This window comes from Zeus faber (assembly GCF_960531495.2).
Source record: "Zeus faber genome assembly, chromosome: 3".
Classification (NCBI taxonomy): domain Eukaryota; kingdom Metazoa; phylum Chordata; class Actinopteri; order Zeiformes; family Zeidae; genus Zeus; species Zeus faber.
The window spans coordinates 12688247-12708458 of record NC_137190.1 but is presented as its reverse complement, the minus strand read 5'-3'; the positions used below and the strand labels follow the sequence as shown (position 1 = coordinate 12708458).

The 20212-nt window shown below is 43.1% G+C and overlaps 1 protein-coding gene across 2 annotated transcripts in view; it reads right to left on the bottom strand.

Moving 5' to 3' along the window:
• Positions 1 to 1905: 1905 nt before the first annotated feature.
• The window catches only part of LOC307228217 (ras-specific guanine nucleotide-releasing factor 1), a gene marked incomplete at both ends in the record, with an annotated part of 31126 nt that continues 12819 nt past the window's right edge, over positions 1906 to 20212 (bottom strand). Inside the window, 20 exons of one of the 2 annotated variants that reach the window (XM_079997802.1) lie at positions 1906 to 1998; positions 3236 to 3304; positions 3459 to 3576; positions 3707 to 3786; positions 4337 to 4534; positions 6022 to 6106; positions 6286 to 6389; positions 6462 to 6522; positions 7160 to 7272; positions 7694 to 7800; positions 8083 to 8253; positions 11044 to 11160; positions 11465 to 11838; positions 14610 to 14858; positions 15763 to 15845; positions 16779 to 16921; positions 17358 to 17421; positions 18445 to 18626; positions 19294 to 19412; positions 19711 to 19820. In XM_079997802.1, the coding sequence (XP_079853928.1) occupies positions 1906 to 1998; positions 3236 to 3304; positions 3459 to 3576; positions 3707 to 3786; positions 4337 to 4534; positions 6022 to 6106; positions 6286 to 6389; positions 6462 to 6522; positions 7160 to 7272; positions 7694 to 7800; positions 8083 to 8253; positions 11044 to 11160; positions 11465 to 11838; positions 14610 to 14858; positions 15763 to 15845; positions 16779 to 16921; positions 17358 to 17421; positions 18445 to 18626; positions 19294 to 19412; positions 19711 to 19820 (2640 nt within the window). The remainder of the gene's footprint in view (positions 1999 to 3235; positions 3305 to 3458; positions 3577 to 3706; positions 3787 to 4336; positions 4535 to 6021; positions 6107 to 6285; positions 6390 to 6461; positions 6523 to 7159; positions 7273 to 7693; positions 7801 to 8082; positions 8254 to 11043; positions 11161 to 11464; positions 11839 to 14609; positions 14859 to 15762; positions 15846 to 16778; positions 16922 to 17357; positions 17422 to 18444; positions 18627 to 19293; positions 19413 to 19710; positions 19821 to 20212) is intronic. The other variant, XM_079997803.1, reaches the window with a different exon arrangement.

The following is a 20212-nucleotide window of genomic DNA, read 5'->3' as shown; positions in this document are numbered from 1 at the left end:
CGCTTCGCTTCCCTAAACACACGACTCGTGTTCACGTCAAGACGCGTTCCCCCTGAGAAAGAATATATTTATTAACAAGAGGTAATTCAGGAAACAATACAGTTTTATACAAAAAAAAAAACAACAAACAAAACGAAAACCAAAAAAAAACAAAAAAAAAAACTGGAAATACTTCTGAAGCTGTGGAAATAGACTGAAAGGTAACCCTCGTACCGCTGGGTATTGCTCACTGCAAACATGTCGATGTGTCCGTTGGAGGGTATAGATTCCGTCGACGTATGGGAGTAAAATACAGTATAGGCCTGCGTACCGCTCTTAGATATACTTTTGATTTTAAATACGTGAAAGTGGTCCATGCCTGCCACTCAAAGCCTTAGGTGTTTTTCTTCTGTACAAAGCTTGTAAAAAATACATAGAAATGTTCCAAGAATAAGCACAATATTACTACTGCAAGGTCCTGCCAAAGCGTTGGAATAGCCAGGTTTCAGTATGTGTTACACGTATAAGTTTTCAACAGCTGTGTTATATTATCATACACGGAGAAGGTATTACAGTTGAACGATCATCAGGATAACACGTTTCAAGGGATATGCTTTTTCACACGTTACACGTCAGGAGATGCATGGGACTGCCTGTACAACACAGGTGTACACAGCAACACATGTCTGTTGCATTGGCAAAGTGTAGAACAAAATAGATTACATACTTTTGTGATATATATGCTAATCCATTTCTTGATTAAGGCAAAAAAATAAATATATATATATATATGTGTGTGTGTGTGTGTGTGTGTGTGTGTGTGTGTGTGTATATATATATATATATATATATATATATATATATATATATGTGTGTGTGTGTGTGTGTGTGTGTATGTATATATATATATATGTGTGTGTGTGTGTGTGTGTGTGTGTGTGTGTATGTATGTATGTATATATATATATGTCTGTGTGTGTGTATATATATATAAAATAATAATAATCATAATAATGTAATGCACTGGCCAAAGAGGATAAACCATTAAAAGGATGCGCCTCGACGCTGGGAATTTAACTTCCTGAAGTGATGTAGTATAATAAAGATCTGCTACATAGGTTGCCTGGTACGTCTATACACCGCCATGTTGCCCACCAGCGGAGTCGGGAAACAGAAGCAAAACAGTGAAACCCTTTCATCCCATTCCTTCTAGCCTCATGTCTGAATGAATTCTCAGCTGGCTCAAATTAAATACCAGAATACATAAATAGAGCCGGCGAAAGCAGTAGTACTTTTTAATTTAGGGATTTTCCAGATTTTTTTTATTATTATTAATAATTATAATAATAATAATAATGTAGTAATAATAATAATGTAACGTGAAGTGTAGTGAATAATCTGGTATCCAGGTGAGTGATGGATATTACCTTTATATCATGAAATTTATGGTTGGTTTTAATTCAAATGGGATTTCAGGAGAAGGTTGCAGTTGTGTCTCATCATTTATAATCATGAGGGGCCATCATCCTGTGTCGATCTGCATTACGTATAACCATCATCCCCCATTAAAAAGAGAGACTTCACCTTACTATCGGGCTACAAAATGTTTTCTGTATATACTCTGTACTCTGTTAGGTCTGTCGTGGAAACAACTTTCTCAGAAAACAATTTTTTTTTCAAAGACAATAAATAACATATCAATATTTAATAACTATAAATAATACATCTCTGGGCTTCTACTCATAATTCCTAATAACAAATATACACAACAAGTCCATTTGGGGAGCACATATCGGGAAGGGCACGGCCTAATACATGTGTCTAATACAAATAAAAGTTAATGTACACTATGGTAAATAGTTGCTGTACACCATCCGGGTCGAAGGAGCGAGAGAAGATGAGAGCGGGCGGAGGACGGGTTCCTCTTCACGATGACGTTTTGGGTTCTATTCTGAGCGATGCGTCGTACAGACTCTCCTCGTCAAGCACCGCGCTGCTGTCCAGCAGGTACTGCGCCGCCTGCTCCATGTGGAACACAGTGCAAACGGTTAGATCACCCCGAGTCTGGGAATAGAACAGATCTGCTCGGGGGAAAAGAACGCTGCAATTTTGTTTGCCTTTGTTCAGCGACCCGACTGTGAACTACATGGGAAAATTCTCTCTCAAGCATCGCTCTGGCAGCCAAGAAAGGAAATTTGGTGGTGGTTTACAAGATGGTAGTTTCATGCGCTGTTGTGAGCAGTAAAATTGTATTGAGAATTGACTATTTGACTGTATTGACTATTATATATTTTTTTAATTATTATTATTATTATTAAGGGTCCAGCCTATTGTTATTGAGATGACGGACCGAGTGAGCTGATGCAACGTTCAATGTAAACTTGGAAAATTGCGCAGTGTTTCAGAGAACCCGGAAAACTGTAATACATACCAAACACGACTTAACTGGACCCTGTGTAATGCTGCCTGCAGCTTTATTTATTATTATTATTATTATTATTATTATTATTATTATTATTATTATTATTATTATTATTTCAGGTAGATTTGTGAGGAAAATATCTTCACTTTGTATGATCCTTATTAGGCTAATTCACCAGCAAACATTAACCTGTTAATCCATGGACCTGGTCCAAAATCTTCTTTGATGCTCTAGGCATGACTTGAACAGGGCTTTATAATAAATGTATCTCGCTATGTTGCTGGCCTACCTCATTTTAACCAGCTTGACCAAATATATTAAATATCTCCTTTTTTTCCCTCTGCACTTTAGATTGAAGCCGCATGTGATTCCTTTTGGTGGTAAAATATAGATCTTATTGCATTAGTCTTATCAAGTCCAAATGACCTCGTACATTCTTCAACATCCTCAAATCCACCATACGAGAAGCACATTTCTAAAACGTGAATAGTTTTGCATTTCACCCATAAAAACTTAACTGATCGTGTTCAGGAGAGTTTTGCATGGGAATTACATATAAACAAAGAAAACAGAAACAATGTATCATGACCCGATGACATGCCCAGTGATCCTGTTCGACTGGTCACGTGAACTCGGCATGTTTTCCTGACAATGCGTTTCCTCCTTCCTTGTTGTTGTTGTTGCACAAATTTAACATTCTATAATGTGTGGGGGGGACTGCATCCCCGCTGTATCCAAGTCTCCCTTAGTTTATTGCCATTAAAAAAATAACATAGTAGAGGCTGACCCAAAGCCCAAATCTACATATTTCCAAAGATATATTATAGGCCTCACCTTCGGCTGATAGTCGATCTTGTAGGCTGTTTGCTGAAACTGGCGAATCTCTCTGATTATGTGAGATATCTGGGCAAAGAAAAATGTTACACAAAACAAACTTAAATCACTTTACCAAGAAACACAAAATTAATAACAAAATGCTGCTGCCATGTCATCTCTTATATAAAAAATCGAATGCATGACAAATGAAGAGCTACATATCCCTCTGCGTGCACTTCACCATTCTCATCTTGGAAAAGTTGACCAGATTGTCCTCAGTGTAGTTGGGTGTGCCCTCCTCTATGAAGGCCAGGTCAGTCAGGTACATTCCCAGATATGGGACGCATGGAGGGTCACAGCTGTGGGGGGAGGACATGTAATATAAACTGTAAGAAACATTAAAACTGTAAAAGAAAAACAACTGCTGCAGAACAGACTTCTAATAATGGACAATTCAGAAAACTGAGGCTCCAAACCATGAATACTCACTTCTTTAAAGCTTCTCTCAGATTCTTGAATCGACCCTCGGATGACACAAGCTTCTGCAACTTGTCAATCACTGTCTTGGTCTAAAAATAAGGAATCAGGAAGGAAGGAATCAATACATTTATTTTTCAAACTTTTTTTTTAAGTCCACATTTGGAGTAAAACAGAAAATAAATATTTGGGGTGGTTTGATATGAATCTCCATGTGGATTATCCGTAGGCACAAACTGTTTGTGTCAACTACTGTGTCACTACAATCATCACTGTTATCTTTGGTGAAAACAACTTGCTAATGATTAGTGATGAAAGGTTTGACTCTTTTTCAGAGTCGGTTCTGACGAGTCGCTGAGTAAAGAAAGAGCCGTTCGATTTTCCCAACTCTTGGTTGGTTTGGTTCAGTTCACAATTATTTGTGTCGGTGGAATGCAAAGAGTAAATCAGTAAATCACATCCAATATGAATTATGCCAAATGCCTATCTCTGTTTTTCCTTGGACCAAATTAAATCCTCGGTGATTATTTTCAGGCCGAATCACTCGAGAGTCTTACGTCACTACTCGCGGTAGCTCCCAGTGTGGATGCCACGGAGCGTCCCCCTCAAGTGAGGCGTGGTTTGGTGGCATCGCTGCTGTACCTGCTTGGACACTTTGAGCCAGGTCTTCTTCAGGCGGAAGACGGAGCTGCGGTTGAGGGACGATGTGATCTCCAGCACGGCGTTGTAGTTGTGGAGGCAGCGGCAGATGTCGGCCACGGCCACCCACTTCTCTATCACCGCCACCCGCAGGTTGACGTCGTCCCACCGGAGGACCTCCGTGGCGATCAGGTTACTGATCTGAAGCCAGGGAGGGATAAGGGCGGTGAGGGATCTATCTATCCATCTATCCATCTATCCATCTATCCATCTATCCATCTATCTATCTATCCATCTATCTATCTATCTATCTATCTGTCTGTCTGTCTGTCTGTCTGTCTCTCTGTCTATCATCTATCTATCTATCCATCAGCAGTATCTATATATCTATCTGTCTGCCTGTCCTTCTGTCTAGCTGTCCTTCTGTCTGTCTGTCTATCTATCTATCTATCCATCTATTTGTCCGTCTATCTATCTATCCATCTACAGTATCTGTCTGTCTGTCCGTCTATCTATCTATCTATCTATCTACAGTATCTGTCTGTATGTATATCTATCTATCTATCTATCTATCTACAGTATCTGTCTGTATGTATATCTATCTATCTATCTATCTATCTATCTATCTGTCTGTCTGTCTGTCTGTCTGTCTGTCTGTCTGTCTGTCTGTCTGTCTGTCTGTCTGTCTGTCTGTCTGTCTATGTATCTACAGTATCCATCTATCTATCTGTCTGTCATCTAGGTTTCAGTTCCATGAAGTTGTTGAGAAAAGGCCCTTACTTAGAGAATTGTGAATTTAATTGATTTTTAATCTCTGTGTTTTTCGGGTTAGAAGTATCTGAAACACATCAACGGCAGTGCGCACAGACATGGCTGAGGTCTCGTTGGAACCGGGACGTTTCAGACGCCTTGTCGTTTGAGTTTGATCAATATCGTCTCGTGTCATTTCACTACATATACGTATGCTCGTATGTGACAAATGTGTATGTATGTGACAAATTTGGAGCACAAATGAGTGAAAAACTGTCGTAATGTAATTTGTTTCGGGAGCGGGCCGTTTTGTGACATCATCATTCGAAGTTATATAAGTCCAAGCTTAGACAGCTGGGGCTGCGTTTGAAGGAAACTTGAAAATCTGTGACTCGCCCTGCATTTTACAAAACTCCGTAAACTGTAATCGCTCAATGTTTCCGCACCGCGGGAAGTTCTAAGAACCTTTGGAGGAAGCAACCTTGCCTTTTGTGTGCTCACTGCCTCATCCAGGAACAAACATAATTCTGAAAACACCGTTCTTCAGGGATATTTAAACTCAACAGCAGAAGAGCAACATGGATTGACGTGAGTGCACGGTGACTGGTCCAGACGTAAGTCCACGGTGTTTGTAACTTTTGTTTCTAGTGCTGCGTTGTACAAGATGCCTGGAGACTGTCATACGTAATTAAAACAACTAAACTGTACCCTGTGTATAGCAGCGATATTTATTATTATTATTATTATTATTATTATTATTATAAAGAATAATAATAATAATAATAATAATATAATTTAGATTTTTTTATCCAAGGTGAATCACACTAAACAGTTTTTTTTTAAAAATCAAACTGACGATATAGAAGTAGTAATCAACAGCAAACTCCTTCAATGTGAACAAGTGATGAATCATCGTCCTCATCATCACCGAGACCTACGTCGTTGAAGTGCTTGGTGGTTTTCATGATGTACGGGGTCCTTTCATTCTTGTCGTTCTTCATCCAGCCTTGACCGAAGAACTCCCTGGGAATAGGGGAAGGAGAGTGTGTACAATAAAAAAAGAAAAAATGCAAAGAAGTAACATTATAAAAAAGCGGTGTGTGTGTGTGTGTGTGTGTGTGTGTGTGTGTGTGTGTGTGTGTGTGTGTGTGTGTGTGTGTGTGTGTGTGTGTGTGTGTGTGTGTGTGTGTGTGTGCACTCACTCATATTGGATGACTTTGAAGACCAGATGGTCCAGCAGAGTGAGCTGCTCCGCTATCTCCAGCGCAGAGTGGCTCTCAAACGGCTCGGCCTTGCCGTCCAGCCCCTGGCACACGCGCAGAGTCAGGATACAGTACGTGGCTCATAAGATCATAAACTGAAAAGAAAAGTGTCTTACCATCTGTGTGATCTCTTCGATACTGATCTGGTTATCTCCAGGGTCCTCCTGGGTCAGGGTCCTTCACCAGGAAGGGCACAAGTCAGTTTATTGCTAAAGCTGTACTAGTAAAATTTTAACGATGTCACCTAAACTGAATAAACTTGACTTAATAATGTTATAATAATAACTTATAACTTAAAAACACAGATAAAAGATTGTTGTTTAAAATAGATCAAATAATTCAAGTAAAACGCAGACGAGGACATTTAAGAAATCCATTAGAATAGGTGAGAGAGTTAATATCAAATTTAAGACCACTACTAAATAATAAAATTTAATGCTTACTTACTTAATAATATAATATTATTTATTGAATACTAATAAAGTTCTAATCATGCATGGAACATGCACATGCATAATGTGCACCAAAGATAATAAAAGTACATAAATACGTAAGTCATGTGTGACATTATGGAAACACAAATTGAATGAAATTAGTTTTCATTTATAACTCAAACCAACAGGAAAACACAAAAATCACAAAGTGAGGTGTAATCTCTGACTTTGGCAGAGCTTTCCTTGCACAAACTACTGCAAAATATCTGATATTAGCGGTTAACGTTTTTAAGAAACATGTGAATAAAGTATACAACTTGAACCGAAGATTTAAATGGGCTGTGTACTTGTGTCTGCCTTGTGCTGCGTTTGCTTCCCACCTGATGATGTTGGCCGCTGCCTTCCTCTCCTGCGTCAGGAGCTCCGGATCGTGCATCACCTCCTCTAGGAAACTGATCACCCTCATCTTCAGCTCCGTGTTCATCTCAAAGTCCTGGTGGGACCGGGAGGGAGGGAGGGAGAGAGAGAGAGAGAGAGAGAGGGGAGAGAGAGAGAGAGAGAGAGAGAGAGAGAGAGAGAGAGAGAGAGAGAGAGAGAGAGAGAGAGAGAGAGAGAGAGAGAGAGAGAGAGAGAGAGAGAGAGAGAGAGAGAGAGAGAGAGAGAGAGAGAGAGAGAGAGAGAGAGAGAGAGAGAGAGAGAGAGAGAGAGAGAGAGAGAGAGTAGAATTGAGTTGAGTAACAGGATGGATAGATAGATAGATGGATGATGGACAGATAGATAGATAGATAGATAGATAGATAGATAGATGGATGGATGGATAGATAGATAGATGGATGATGGACAGATAGATAGATAGATAGATGGATGGATGGATAGATAGATGAATGGATGGATGGATGGACGGATGGACACACCTGGGAGTGTTTGGAAACCCAGTGGCGCAGTACATTCAGCACTCTGTTGGTGGCCGCTCGCCTGATCACAAATTCTTTGTCTCCGTTCCTCTGGTCGGTGGGAAAACCTGGATCAGTGTTTAGAGAGTTTATATCTATATATCTCATCACCAAAGTTTACGACACTATTTTAAATCCTCTGCATTACGTGCACGTAAAACAACTTGCCTACTTAAAACGTCGTTATATATCAAGGGCGTTTTACTGCAGGTTGTTGTTGTGTTAGGGTTAGGTCATCACCTTTTTGTCATAACATTAATTAAAAAGTGAATAAACGGGAACCAAGATGCTTAGAGCTCTGTTTTATGGTCTTCAACCACCAGGGGCGGGGGCCAGTAAGAGCCACTGACCGGTGCTGGCGAGGGACATGCGGCGGTACTTCTCCTTGGTGGGCGTGCCCTCGTTGGCACCGGCGGTGGCGATGGCGAAGGCGGAGGCCGCAGAGAGGGCGCTGCGGTTGTTGTCCAGCTCCCGGCACGACGACACCACCATGCCGTTGTTAAAGGAAAACAGAGAAAACTCTACGGGAGGGGTGAGGGGGCAAAACGGAGGCGCACTGAATAATGCTAGATACTTATAACAAAGTCACCTTTAGATTTGTACTTCAGCCTCATAGTGCACATCGGTGGTATTCAAACAAAACTAAAATAAAAAAAACAAACATAAAAAATAAATTATTCAGTGTTTTGTTTTGTTTTGTCACGCAGCCCTGCAGAGGAATTGCAAGGGGGGAACGAGAAAATGAAAGATTAAAAAAATAGATATATTGTATATTTTAAGTACTAATTTGACTTGTTTCAAATTTCATAATGTGTTTATATTATTATTATTATTCTTGAATGTGACCGCTCGGCCTGGTTCCCAAAATATACAGTTCCCAAATATACAGTATGTGTCTGATGACACATACTGTATATTTTATTCTTACTTTTTGTGAGTTGAATCCTAGGGAGGGGGTGGGGCTCTGCAAAAACAGTTTGAACACCACTGCTGTACACGGTGAAAGAACACCAGACGACAAAAATATCTGTGGGAGCGTTTATAGTCTCAATGTTCTAAGTAACGCAATTTATGATACGCTACGTGGGGGAAAACACCATTTTCCTTTGCCGCCGGACAGCATCCACTCCACGAGATCATGAAATATAATCTGCGTAGTCATGATGTCGCCAGAGTTGTTTTCATTTCACTTTAGCGTCGTCGGCGTTCACAATGCAAGCGTCGGTGTGACTGCAACGCTGTTCTTATCAGTCACCAATAGGGGGCAGCAGAGAGCAGAGGGTTTTCATCCGCATCAGCGTTCTCTCATCTTCTTCAGAGCTCCATCTCTCTGAACAGAAGACCTATGAAGCATTTATGACTCTTTAAATAACTACTGTCGTGTACTTGAGTTAATTCCTTAACCCATGTGTGACCGAAATATAAAAGACCAAAGTGAACACTATGGGGGGGGGTGACAGCGCCCGATCACCATACAAAGAATAATAAAGTTACGTAACGCATGGAGGGAGTCTCACAGCTTTACCAGAATGGACGCCAGAGCTCGCACGTGCGGCGTCCACGTTGATGAGAGTGACTCCGGCGCCCAAAGGTCACCGCGCCGTGTCTGACAGCACATGGATGTACAGGACGGGGATGTATATCACAAACACCTGTCTCTCTGCTCTCTGCGGCCAGGTTGTCCTTGTCTCTCGCTGAAACAGTGGGTGAGTGGGTGTGTGCTGGGGAGGAGTAGTCCACGCGAGGACGTCAATGCTAACAATGGAGACGATGCAAACAGTGCGCATGTAAATGTGCCCGTGTGTGCGTGTGCGTGCCTGTGCGCACGGGCTGCATGTCACCACTGAACTGAAATCCGTGAACCTTGAGACGTTGTGTCTCGCATCTCGTGGCCTCGACTGCCTGCGCTCCGGTGGGCCTGCTTTTCTTTGTTGTTTTTTTCTTGTTATTCCGCCTCCCATTCGCCGCTCTTCCCTCGATCCCCCTCTCTTCCTCTCCTGCCGTCCTCCGTTCAACCGGGGGCGGTTTAGCAGAACACGCACATGGTTGCTAAGGTACAAGGTTTCCTTCCACCTACTCACACAAGGCGCTGGCATCCCTTGTTTCCAGCAACGTGGGAAGAGAGCACACTGGGGATGGATTGTGCTCGTCTACTTACAGGTATAGGATCCACCTCATGTGTGCATAGCCGGGAGGGGGCGGGGGTGGCGCACATCCATACCTTACTTTGTGTTTTCTTATTTGTTTTTTGACCGTTTCATTTATTTATTTATTTATTTATTATTATTATTCTTTTTTTTATTTCCTCTGTGGGATCAAATCATCTGGTATCCAGATATGACCAAAAAAAAAAGCACATCCGTTGCACCCCCCCCCCCCCCCCCCGGTTGTACCAGTACTTCTTTGCAATTCACATACAAATGTAAAGACGGTGCTGCACTGGATTTTTGTAAAAGTCAGATCATCATGGATTCTTATTGTTTATCTCTCCTAGCAATTATGGATAAAGTTTCACGATTTAAAGAAAGAAAGACCTTCCCTCTCCTTTGTGACCCTTGAAAAACTTTAGGTTTGCCTTTGTTCCCTCACGTGTGGAACATCTTTAAAGACCAAGCCACGCCAATAAAGAACCATTTTGAGTACATTATTGTTAAGAAAACTTTTCACTTTTCATCATTATTTCTTCCTCAATATCTGCATTTTAAAGGTGTACTGAGGAAATTGACTTTGTGGTCATCGCTCATCCGCTCTTCCCATGAATATTGCGTTGCTTAAATAGTGTTTGGTATCATGTTGAATCTTTATGAAACCAGTCAGCTGCGCTCTCCTTGTGAAATCAGGAGAGAATATTTGAACTTAATATTGCTAAATTTGAGCGTGGTCTAATTGCTGATGGAGGGTTTTATCTTGCTAGGAAAACCGGGGGAGGTCTGGGACGAAAACAATCCCAGGGACGGTTGAAGCGTGGACCTGGAAATTCATAAAAGTTCTCTGTTTGACTGCTCAGTCGACTTAAATTTAGATTGAGGTACGGAGCAGTTACGTGAAATTGTAATATTAAGCACAGTAGAGCTGAAAGTAACATGAAATTTTGATTTTATAACTAACTAACTGAAGCATTCTGAATGTTCCGGACTAATTTACTCCAAATAAAAATAAAAAATATTGGTATAGGTCACGGATCCACTGTCCATAATAAAATATGACAACTATATGTATATCTGTGTCAAGAGGGAAAAAAGTTTTTTCGTCTTGAAATGACTTTTACCCAACCCCACAAACACACTGTAGGGAATATATTATCTATGTACCAGAATTCTTGGACTTGACATTCTTGGGTGTGCTGGGTGACTTGGGAGGGGACATCTCAGCCTCCACCTCATCACTCTGACTGGGATCTTCATCACACTCCTCCCTCACCGATATGTCTGAACAGATGACACAAGGCAAGATGAGACAGAAAAAAAACCTACAAATTTGGGAGGTTGATTCATAAACAAAAGAGTGCTATGTCAAACTGAACACTGTGTAGAATGCTCTATTGTGCTGGTTCTGCTTCATCTACAAACAAAATGATCTGAAAGGATACGCCCAAACGGGGTTTTGGTCCAACTTGGCTTAAACGGGTGATGAAAAACAAGCTGATTATTCGAGCGGTGGTTTGATGGAAAACCATTGTGGAGGTAATCCTCTTTTACATGTTACGTAACGCTCCAGGCCGAAAGTCCTAACCTTGCTTGCTCAGGGGCGGCTCTTCGGCCTTGCCCTCCGTTTTGGACTCGGCCTCATCGGGGATTTTGTTGGCCATGGTGCTGGAGACGTAGAGCTTGTTGATGTCCAGCGTGGTCTTGCTGAAGGGCGACATGGTGGAGTGCATGCTTGCATAGCCGTTGGGGGAGCAGCTGAGCGCCGCCAGGTCCAGGGCCTTGCCCCCCGTGATGATGGGGATGTTGAGCGAGAGCTTGCGGCGGCGGTTGGGTGAGGACGTCTTGGTGATGGAGAGCGGCGGCGGGGAGGAGAACTTGCGGCTGGCCCGCGGCGACTTGGGCGGTTCGCCGTACAAGAGTTTGTTGTTCTGGCCACTCGCGAAGAAGAGCTCCAAAGAACTATGTGGATGAGAAAGGAGAGGAAGGAAACGGACGTTATTATAGTATCGGTGTCGTGTTTTGAGGGCCGAGCAGATGCACGACTGAAGCAGAGGGGAGGAGGGGGGGCGAAGCGTCAGTGCGACCGGTCGAGAGCGGCTGTGACGTGCGGGGCGGGGGGGGGGGGGGGGGGGGGGGACGATGATCGGGCAACGCGGTGCGCGCCGCGTTTAAACGCGGCGCGCACAAAGAGGGAATGCATCCACTACGGAGCTTCTCTTCGGGAGCCCCGGCCTCTTTATTTAAGCTACATTGTTTAAGACAGCCTCCTCCTTGCAGTGAGAACCACCCCCTCTGAAAGCCTAAAAATAGCACGTCAAGTGACAGTGTGGGAGGCACGGGTACTGTCAAACGCAACCAGCCCAGGGGAGGCCCACAGTGAGAAAAGGGAGAGCGAGAAGGGGAGGCATAGGAAGAGAGGGCAACAGAGATGGAGGACCGAAAGAAGAAGAAAAAGGAGATATAAAGCAATGGCGAAGATATTAAAACAGTGAGCATGGGAGAGATAGAGATAGAGAGAGTGAGAGATAAAGAGAGAGAGAGAGAGAGAGAGAGAGAGAGAGAGAGAAAGTGCGAGCGAGCGTGAGAACGCTGTGGCAACAGAAAGGGATGGAGAGGAAGTGGATATGGATTCCACCACAGTGTGTGCTGCTGCTCGGGAGTGGGCGAACGGGGAGCTTCCAGCCCTATATGGTCGTAGCCGCGGTTGCGTCGGTCTCCTCATCTAAATCACACCGGAGGGGAGGGAGGAGGGGAACGGAGAAAGAAGAGCAGGGGAGGAGCAGGAACAACATTTAAAAAAAAAAAAAAAAGGAGAGACATTGAGGCGAATAAAGTTTTGTAAAGAGGGGTCGGGAGCGCAGAGGAGGGGCAACAACGAGATGTTAGCGAGGAGGACATGGAAAGAGAGGTGGAGGTGTAGCTCGGAGGCAGGGAAAGGTGGAGGTGAAAGCGAATAGAGAAGAGGTGCATTGAGTGGAGGGACTGGAGAATGAGAGGATGGGAAAAGAGGGAAAGACTAACCGGCGGAACAGAAGATGGGAGAGACGGAGGTGAGAAGAGAGGAAAGGAGACGGGGGGAGAGGAGAGCGGGGCAGAGCAAGGTCTGGGTGCAAAGCACCAGCATCAATATTTTATACAATGGAGTCGCTGCAGATGAGGGGCGAAAGACAGAGAGAGAGAGAGAGAGAGAGAGAGAGAAAGGAGGGGAGAAGAGAAAGAAAGAAGAGGAGAAAGACGGAGGGTGGGATCCTGCAGCAGAGTGAAGGGTTGCCATGGTGACAGTGCAGCGGAGAGAGGGATGGTCAGACTCGGGGAAAAGAAAAAGAAAAAGCATGAAAGGGTGTGAAAGGCGAATCGGGGGTGTGGGGGGGGTGGTGGTGGTGGCGGAAAAAATAAACAGACGGGGGTGAGATAGCGAGGGAGAGTGGGAGAGTTGGACCCAAACTCCCTGCGATGGAGGACGGATCGCACGGATGGCGGAGGCGAAAGCGAGACGTCCCCGAGCCTTCCAACCCTGCTGCCGCTCTGTTTTCACCTGCGTGCTCTCTCTCACTCTCTCTCTCCTGCACGGGAAGCAACCAAACGATTGTTTTATTATTATATATATATTTTTTTACTGCATTGTTGCTGAATTACTATTGCGGTCGGGAGGGGGGAGGGGGGGGGGGGATCTCCCGAAACGCTCAGAGTTTTCTCCCCGAGCTTTTCAAACGTTCGCAGCCGGCGAATGTTGAGTCACCGCCGTGCAGACGCGGCGCCGCGTTCGACGAGCCGCGGAGTTCAACGCCGAGCGTCGCCGGGACGGATGAAGGTTTGGGCAGGAAGGTGTTGCGCGTTACGCTCGTTACGTAAGCCGACGGGAACATTCAGTCAAATTCAATATGCGCGCACGCACATACACGCACACACACACACACACACACATACAAAGCCTGCACATGTACTGTATAGCCCCAGTCGGGCCATTGCCATGCCAACACAATTGGTGGTTTGCGGCTTTTACATTACCCCCTATCTTGTGGCTATGGTGGCAGAGCGATCGAATGCCAAATACAAAATGCACGACAGCAAAAGAAATGTGCTCCTTAAACCAAATGCGCTGCAAAAAAAACCAAAACCCGACAATGGAAGTCAGCCAGGCATTGTTTTACCGAACAATTTCACCGTCTCAATAATAAGTTAGTGAGACCAACTCAATGAGAACCCTACCGTGAAATCACTTTCAGTGTCATATTAAACCTTAAGCTGCATCCAAAATCACATATGATACCATGTTGGTGGGTGAGCGTTTTTACATCACAAATTAGAGTATGTACAAAAAAGTGCCAGGATGACAAACTGCATCTTCAATAATGTAGTATGCACACAAGCCCGTAAAAGCTAATACGTACGCCTCCGAAAAACCATCGTCCTATTTATTCAAGTACTCTGGACAACAGCACACATATCTGGTACATAGAACGCAGTTTTTCCGGACGCAACACTTATGAGACGGCGGTGAAATAATCCACCGCAATATAGGACGCTTGCATTGTCGGTTTTACACCACTTCCGCTTTTGCAGCGCGTTTGGTGAATTCATTGATGACAGCACTTTTGGTATTTGTCATTGAATTGGCTGCCCTGACCTCTGGATGCACCTGTTCCTCGCTTCTTTCACTCTTAAAATCTAAATCTACATACAGATGTCGTCAAGTCCTCCCACTTTAACCGGAACCTCGGGCAACGCACCGCGCGGGGATAGCGCTGATGGGCTTCTTATAGATGGTGATGAGCTTGTCCAGCACCACGTCGGCGCTGGTGAACACGCGGTACGAGTGGAGGAAGGTGTTGAGGAAGTCGATGGAGAGGAAACGCAGGTCGGTCAGCCTCTCCAGCAGACGCTCCACGCTGGCGTAGCGGATCTGCAGCACCTTGCAGGAGTTCATCATCTTGCTGAAGCGGATGTCCACGTCGTCGCAGTACAGGCTGGCGTCCGACCTGCGGGGATTTCATGATTTTGATTAAGGCCCGGGCACTGAAGGGCGGCGTGAACGACCCTGATGTAATGCAAGGAATTATTATTATTGTTATTCTCAAACGAAATGAAGCGCATTTCTGAGGGGCTTAAGGGTGCTCGGAAAGTTACGTAACTTCGCACATGCGTCACAAGTGGTGGAAATGTATGTTTTATGGCTCTTGGGCTTGGGTGTTGCAAAATGGCTCGATAGCGGCCCTTAGAAATTTTTGATTTATGAGCCCTCGCTGTACGCTTCACCTAGATGTACAAAATTTGGTAGGCACAGAAGTGATGAAAATGTATATGTTTTATGGGTCTTGGGCTTGGGTGTGGCAAGACGGCTCGATAGCACGTCCTGCAACATTCCAGCGATCGAGCCCTGGCGGTAAGGTTAACCTCGATGTCCAAAATTTTGTCGGCGCAGGTAACGTGCCAAGACTCTACACTTGATATACAGCTTCATAATGCATGTTTGGTCCGTGTTCTCTGGCACCACATGGTGGACACACCAAGCGACACAAAATGTGCAGTACGTAATGTCCACTGCCGCACACGCCGGGAAACACTCGCAGGAAACGACGTCCCACTCGTTCGCGCAGCGCTCGATGGTCGCAAAGGTGCATCAACCCGGCATCCCGCCAGCACCCCCGACGCGCACAAAGCTGCCAGGCCCAGATCATCGCTGCTTGCAGCTTTAATTGATTTTGTATTGTGTCGCTGACATGAAACGAGCCTCCCAAATGATTTCCATAGACACTTATGGAGGTCATGTGTGCGTACTGTATGTGCGAATGGTTTTGTGCATGTGATGAATGTGTCCAGGGAAATGGGTCCGTCCCCCTCTGTAACTGTGCCGAAATGGGAGGTGTGGCGTCCCTCACTCACTTAATCATCTGTGGCACGGTGACTTTACTGTTCTCCTCGAAGGCGTTCATCATCAGGCCGTTGCAGCGGATGTTGTCTATGCACTGAGGCCAACAGGGACACGGAGAAAAGCGTGTTGTTAGCACAATAGAGCAAAGAGAGGCTGAGTGAGTTCACAAACCGCCGGGTAACACCAGTCCCTGCCCCCACAGCGGGGGGTCATTTGTCAACAAGGTCTACAATGGCAATGAGCCACAGGGCTTCACTGTGGTTATCCTTTTAATGATAATATTCTTCCCCTGGCGCCATCTCACGGGATTTAAGCCACCGACACGGGACGGGAAGCATGCGCCGTGTCGGCCGAGGGCCAAACCCAGACGTACCCTAACCTGAAATGAAGATATATTCCATCCGTTTATGTTAAAACTCATAAAATGTGATTATCCATGGTCCAATCCAATTGAACATATTTTACAGCACCAGGAGTTTTATTTTTGATGGTTAGGGTTAGGGTTATTTTTAATGGTGCGTCTTGCTTTTTGCAAAGGGTGCATTCATTTGCAAATAAATAAAAAAGAATTTCAACTTTGGGCATGATGACAATTACTATTATTATTTTTTTAATCTGGTTCTGATACCAAGTAATACCTAGACTAGTATCTTGATACAAATCCGATAGCTTTATTTTTTCAATCGTCTTGTGTATATAGTGTATTTGGGTGATTTACAATATTTATTTATATTTCTATTATTTCTATTCATTTATATTTCTACTTATTTATTTATATTTTAAATGATTAGATACTGAACATTTGTGTTGCCTATACTTGGGCATAAGGCAAAGATGTATACATTGGATAAATTAAACCAGAATTTAAACCAGAAATGGAACCAGATTATTTCCCTTGTTTTGCCGAGCAATACTGAAAACGTCCTTCATTTGGTATCGTGATGGTCAGATGCTCCAGGTGTGCACAGATCTAATCCGCCAGTCGCTGTGGTAAAGCAGTGGAGGCTGGGATGCGGTAAAGACTCGCCTGGCTGATGTCACTGTTCCAGGCCGACTTCTCCTGCCTGGACGACGCCACCAGGATGACGGTGTAGGACTGGCTGTCTTTGGGCTCCACCATCACCTTGAAGTCCAGGTGCTCGGTGTCTTGACCGGTCTTTTCTGATTTGGCTGGAAGTTAAAATCAACCACAGACCTTATCAGAGCAAATCACAATCAACTCTGTGATTTCAATGATTTAGTTCAATGATGTTGTAAACTCTATAGGTAAAAAAAACTTTGGCACATATAAACATTTACAACTACTTTTCCAAGAGTTAGTTCAGACAATTAGGATTATCTACAAAAATCTCACCATTTAGATTCCAAATGCTAACGTGGGGAATATCAATTATTTTTTTAGTTGGGACTATTTGTGTATCTATATGAAGTGATTTTAGTTGTGAAGGGCATATCTGCATCACCTCAACAACAGGGGGATAACAAACTAAAACCGTCTCGAGTAAAAAATAAAATAAAATCCATGAATTTAAAATCATGAGGTGATGATTTTATCTACTCCGTTGTTATTTAAAATCACGAAGGCCTTGGAAGACGTGTAACTTACACTCATCATCTGTTCCCTCTAACTCCTCCATCAATGTGCAGTCAATCAGGGAGACGACTCCGTTCTGGGAAAGAATCAAAATGACGACATTCGCGACTGCTTATAAAGCGCATTGTTGGCATAATTCATTGTGAACAGGTAAAGAATAAACAATGTCCCGACAAAGGTAACATTTATGCTGAAGAAAGAACGATCACGGATCATCATTTAACCTATTTTTATTTTTATGTATTGTTTTACTGCGTAGTGTTCCTCATGGACACCGCGCGAAACGAGCCGCTCCACAAACTCCACAAACTCCACAAACTCAACACCCCATTTTAAGGTCAAAATAACGTGCCGGGACATTTTTTTTAATGTATTTTTTGCCGACTGTTCTCTGTTTGTTATTGGCAAACTGAAGATGAAGCCAGCGTGGGTGTCACTATTTGCACTTTTGTTAAAAAAGAACAAGCACAAAGAATTTGCTGAAAAGGTTGCAGACGATTTGCATTGGAAATGAAAGATATTGGAAAGAAACACAAACGCTTGAAATATGATATACTGTATAAATTTTTTTTTATTTGACTGGTTAATGAATTCAACTGTAGTAAACATCAACAAACATAGCTGTTCTAAAACAACAGCAAACATTTTTTTAGTAAGGCCCCATTGAGAGACCAAGCTATGGCTTTGGAGGACCACCCCCACCCCCGCAAAAAAAAAATTCATCTGTCTATAATAAACCTCCGCGTGGTTTGTGTGGAGTGCAAAATTAGGGCACACAAATATAAAATTTAACTCAGACCTTGCTGAGAAAAAAGGCAAATCTCCTCATTATTGAGGGTGAGTAGACATATAAAAAAATATATATATATATATATATATATATATATATATATATATATATATATATATATATATATTTATTAAAAATGTAAAAAAAAAAAAGAAGAAAAAAAACCCCAAACAAACTCCGAGCAATTCCTTCACGGACACCTAGGGGGCCGTGGACCCCAGTTTGTGAACCCCTGATTTCGAAAAAAAAAAAAAAAAGAAAAACATCGGACAGTACCCCTTCCGACGTGGATGCCGTCCGTACGGGAGGTTGTGCTGTTATTTGCGTTACCTTGGTGATGTGGAGCTTGCCCCCCGAGCCTCGGGTGCAGATGATGAGATGCTTGGAGAACAGGAAGCACTGTCTCTCCCCTTCCTTCTTCAGAGACAGCGACCCCAGCCTCCCCCTGGTGATCTTCCCCTTCTCACTCATCGGAACCTGGATCAGTGAACCTGATGTCCACGCACACGCACACGCACAATAGTATTGTAAATTTCACTTGACACTGACACTTTTCATTTTTATATTTGTATTTTATTGGTTGTTATTATTACTGCCTATTGTTTTTTTATGTGAGCTACTGGGATCTACCTATCTGCCTATCTATCTGTCTATCTGTCTATCTATCTGTCTATCTGTCTATCTATGTCTATCTATCTATCTATCTATCTATCTATCTATCTATCTATCTATCATTCTATCTATCTATCTGTCTGTCTGTCTGTCTGTCTGTCTGTCTGTCTGTCCGTCTATCTAGATGTCTATCTATCTATCTATCTATCCATCTAGATATACAATGTTTAAATAGCATACTTTCACATAATAAGCAGTAAGTAGAAGTAAACAGGGTCAAAAATATTAAATCTCCATGTTTTCTAGCTTTGGTAACGGCATCATTTGAAATGAGAAAAACAAAACAAAACAAAACAAAAAAAACCCTGATGGCTTCATGTGGTACTGGGGCCGGTGAGGAAGATGGCTTTCAAACAGCAACAACAGCAACAGCAAAAATCTTTGTGTTTAGTGTTTGCGTTTGCGTATGAAATGTTGTCAGCATGCAGATTATTAAAATAACCTGAGTGAAGTGCTCTCACTGCCGCCGTGCCGTCTGAGCGTTACCTTGTCTGACGAAGGTCTGGCTGGTGTCCAGCAGCACTTCACAGCCCTCGACGATCATCCGCTCAATGGCCAGGTTCTTTCTGATGTTCTCCGTCTCACTCACCTCATCATGCATGATCCTGCAGGGGAGCCGGGAAAACCCATGAATTTAGACCATAATAGATGATTTAAAAAAAAACGTTGTCAATGTTCGTGTCGTTGCCTTGAAATTTGTCTTGACTACATTCCATGTCATAATAATTTCTCTGCGTTAATGTTAAATTGTAATATGAAACTTCGATTTCAAACAGAAGTCGATATATTTTTAATTTTGGTCCCTGATGAATACGATATTTCCAGAGGGAGCGCTATGATGAATACAATACAAGTTGATCAGCTTTTCAGGAATAAATAGTTGGACTGATGTGTGCGTGTCACCTGGAAAGCTCTTCCAGTTTGGACTTGGCATAATCCAAACTGTTCCTTTCCACATGTTCGTGGGGTGTGTGAGCCAGCAGTTCATGCAGGGTCAAGATGTAGCGAGGGATCTGAGAGAGAGAGAGAGAGAGAGAGCGCGCATGGAAGTTCAACTGTAAATTCTAATAGAAAAAATGCTGCAATTAATCAAAATATTTGTTATTGTTATCAAATTACAAGAAATGCCAAAACCACTAATCAGTAGAAAAATACTTTGTGAAGAAAGTGAAGAAAAGAGATATCAATACAGAGGTTTAAACTTTTAGTCTTTAAATTGATGTCATTGATTCTGCGGCGACATAACATATGCTTCTCTCATAAAATAAGAAAAAAATCTTCAATTATTAATATTACAAGAACAATGTCCGTGTTTCTATCTCAAATATATGATATTGCCGTCGCCGTTGCACGCCGGGGTTTGACGGGCATAATTGTGCCGCTACTGCTATCACTTAAACAAACT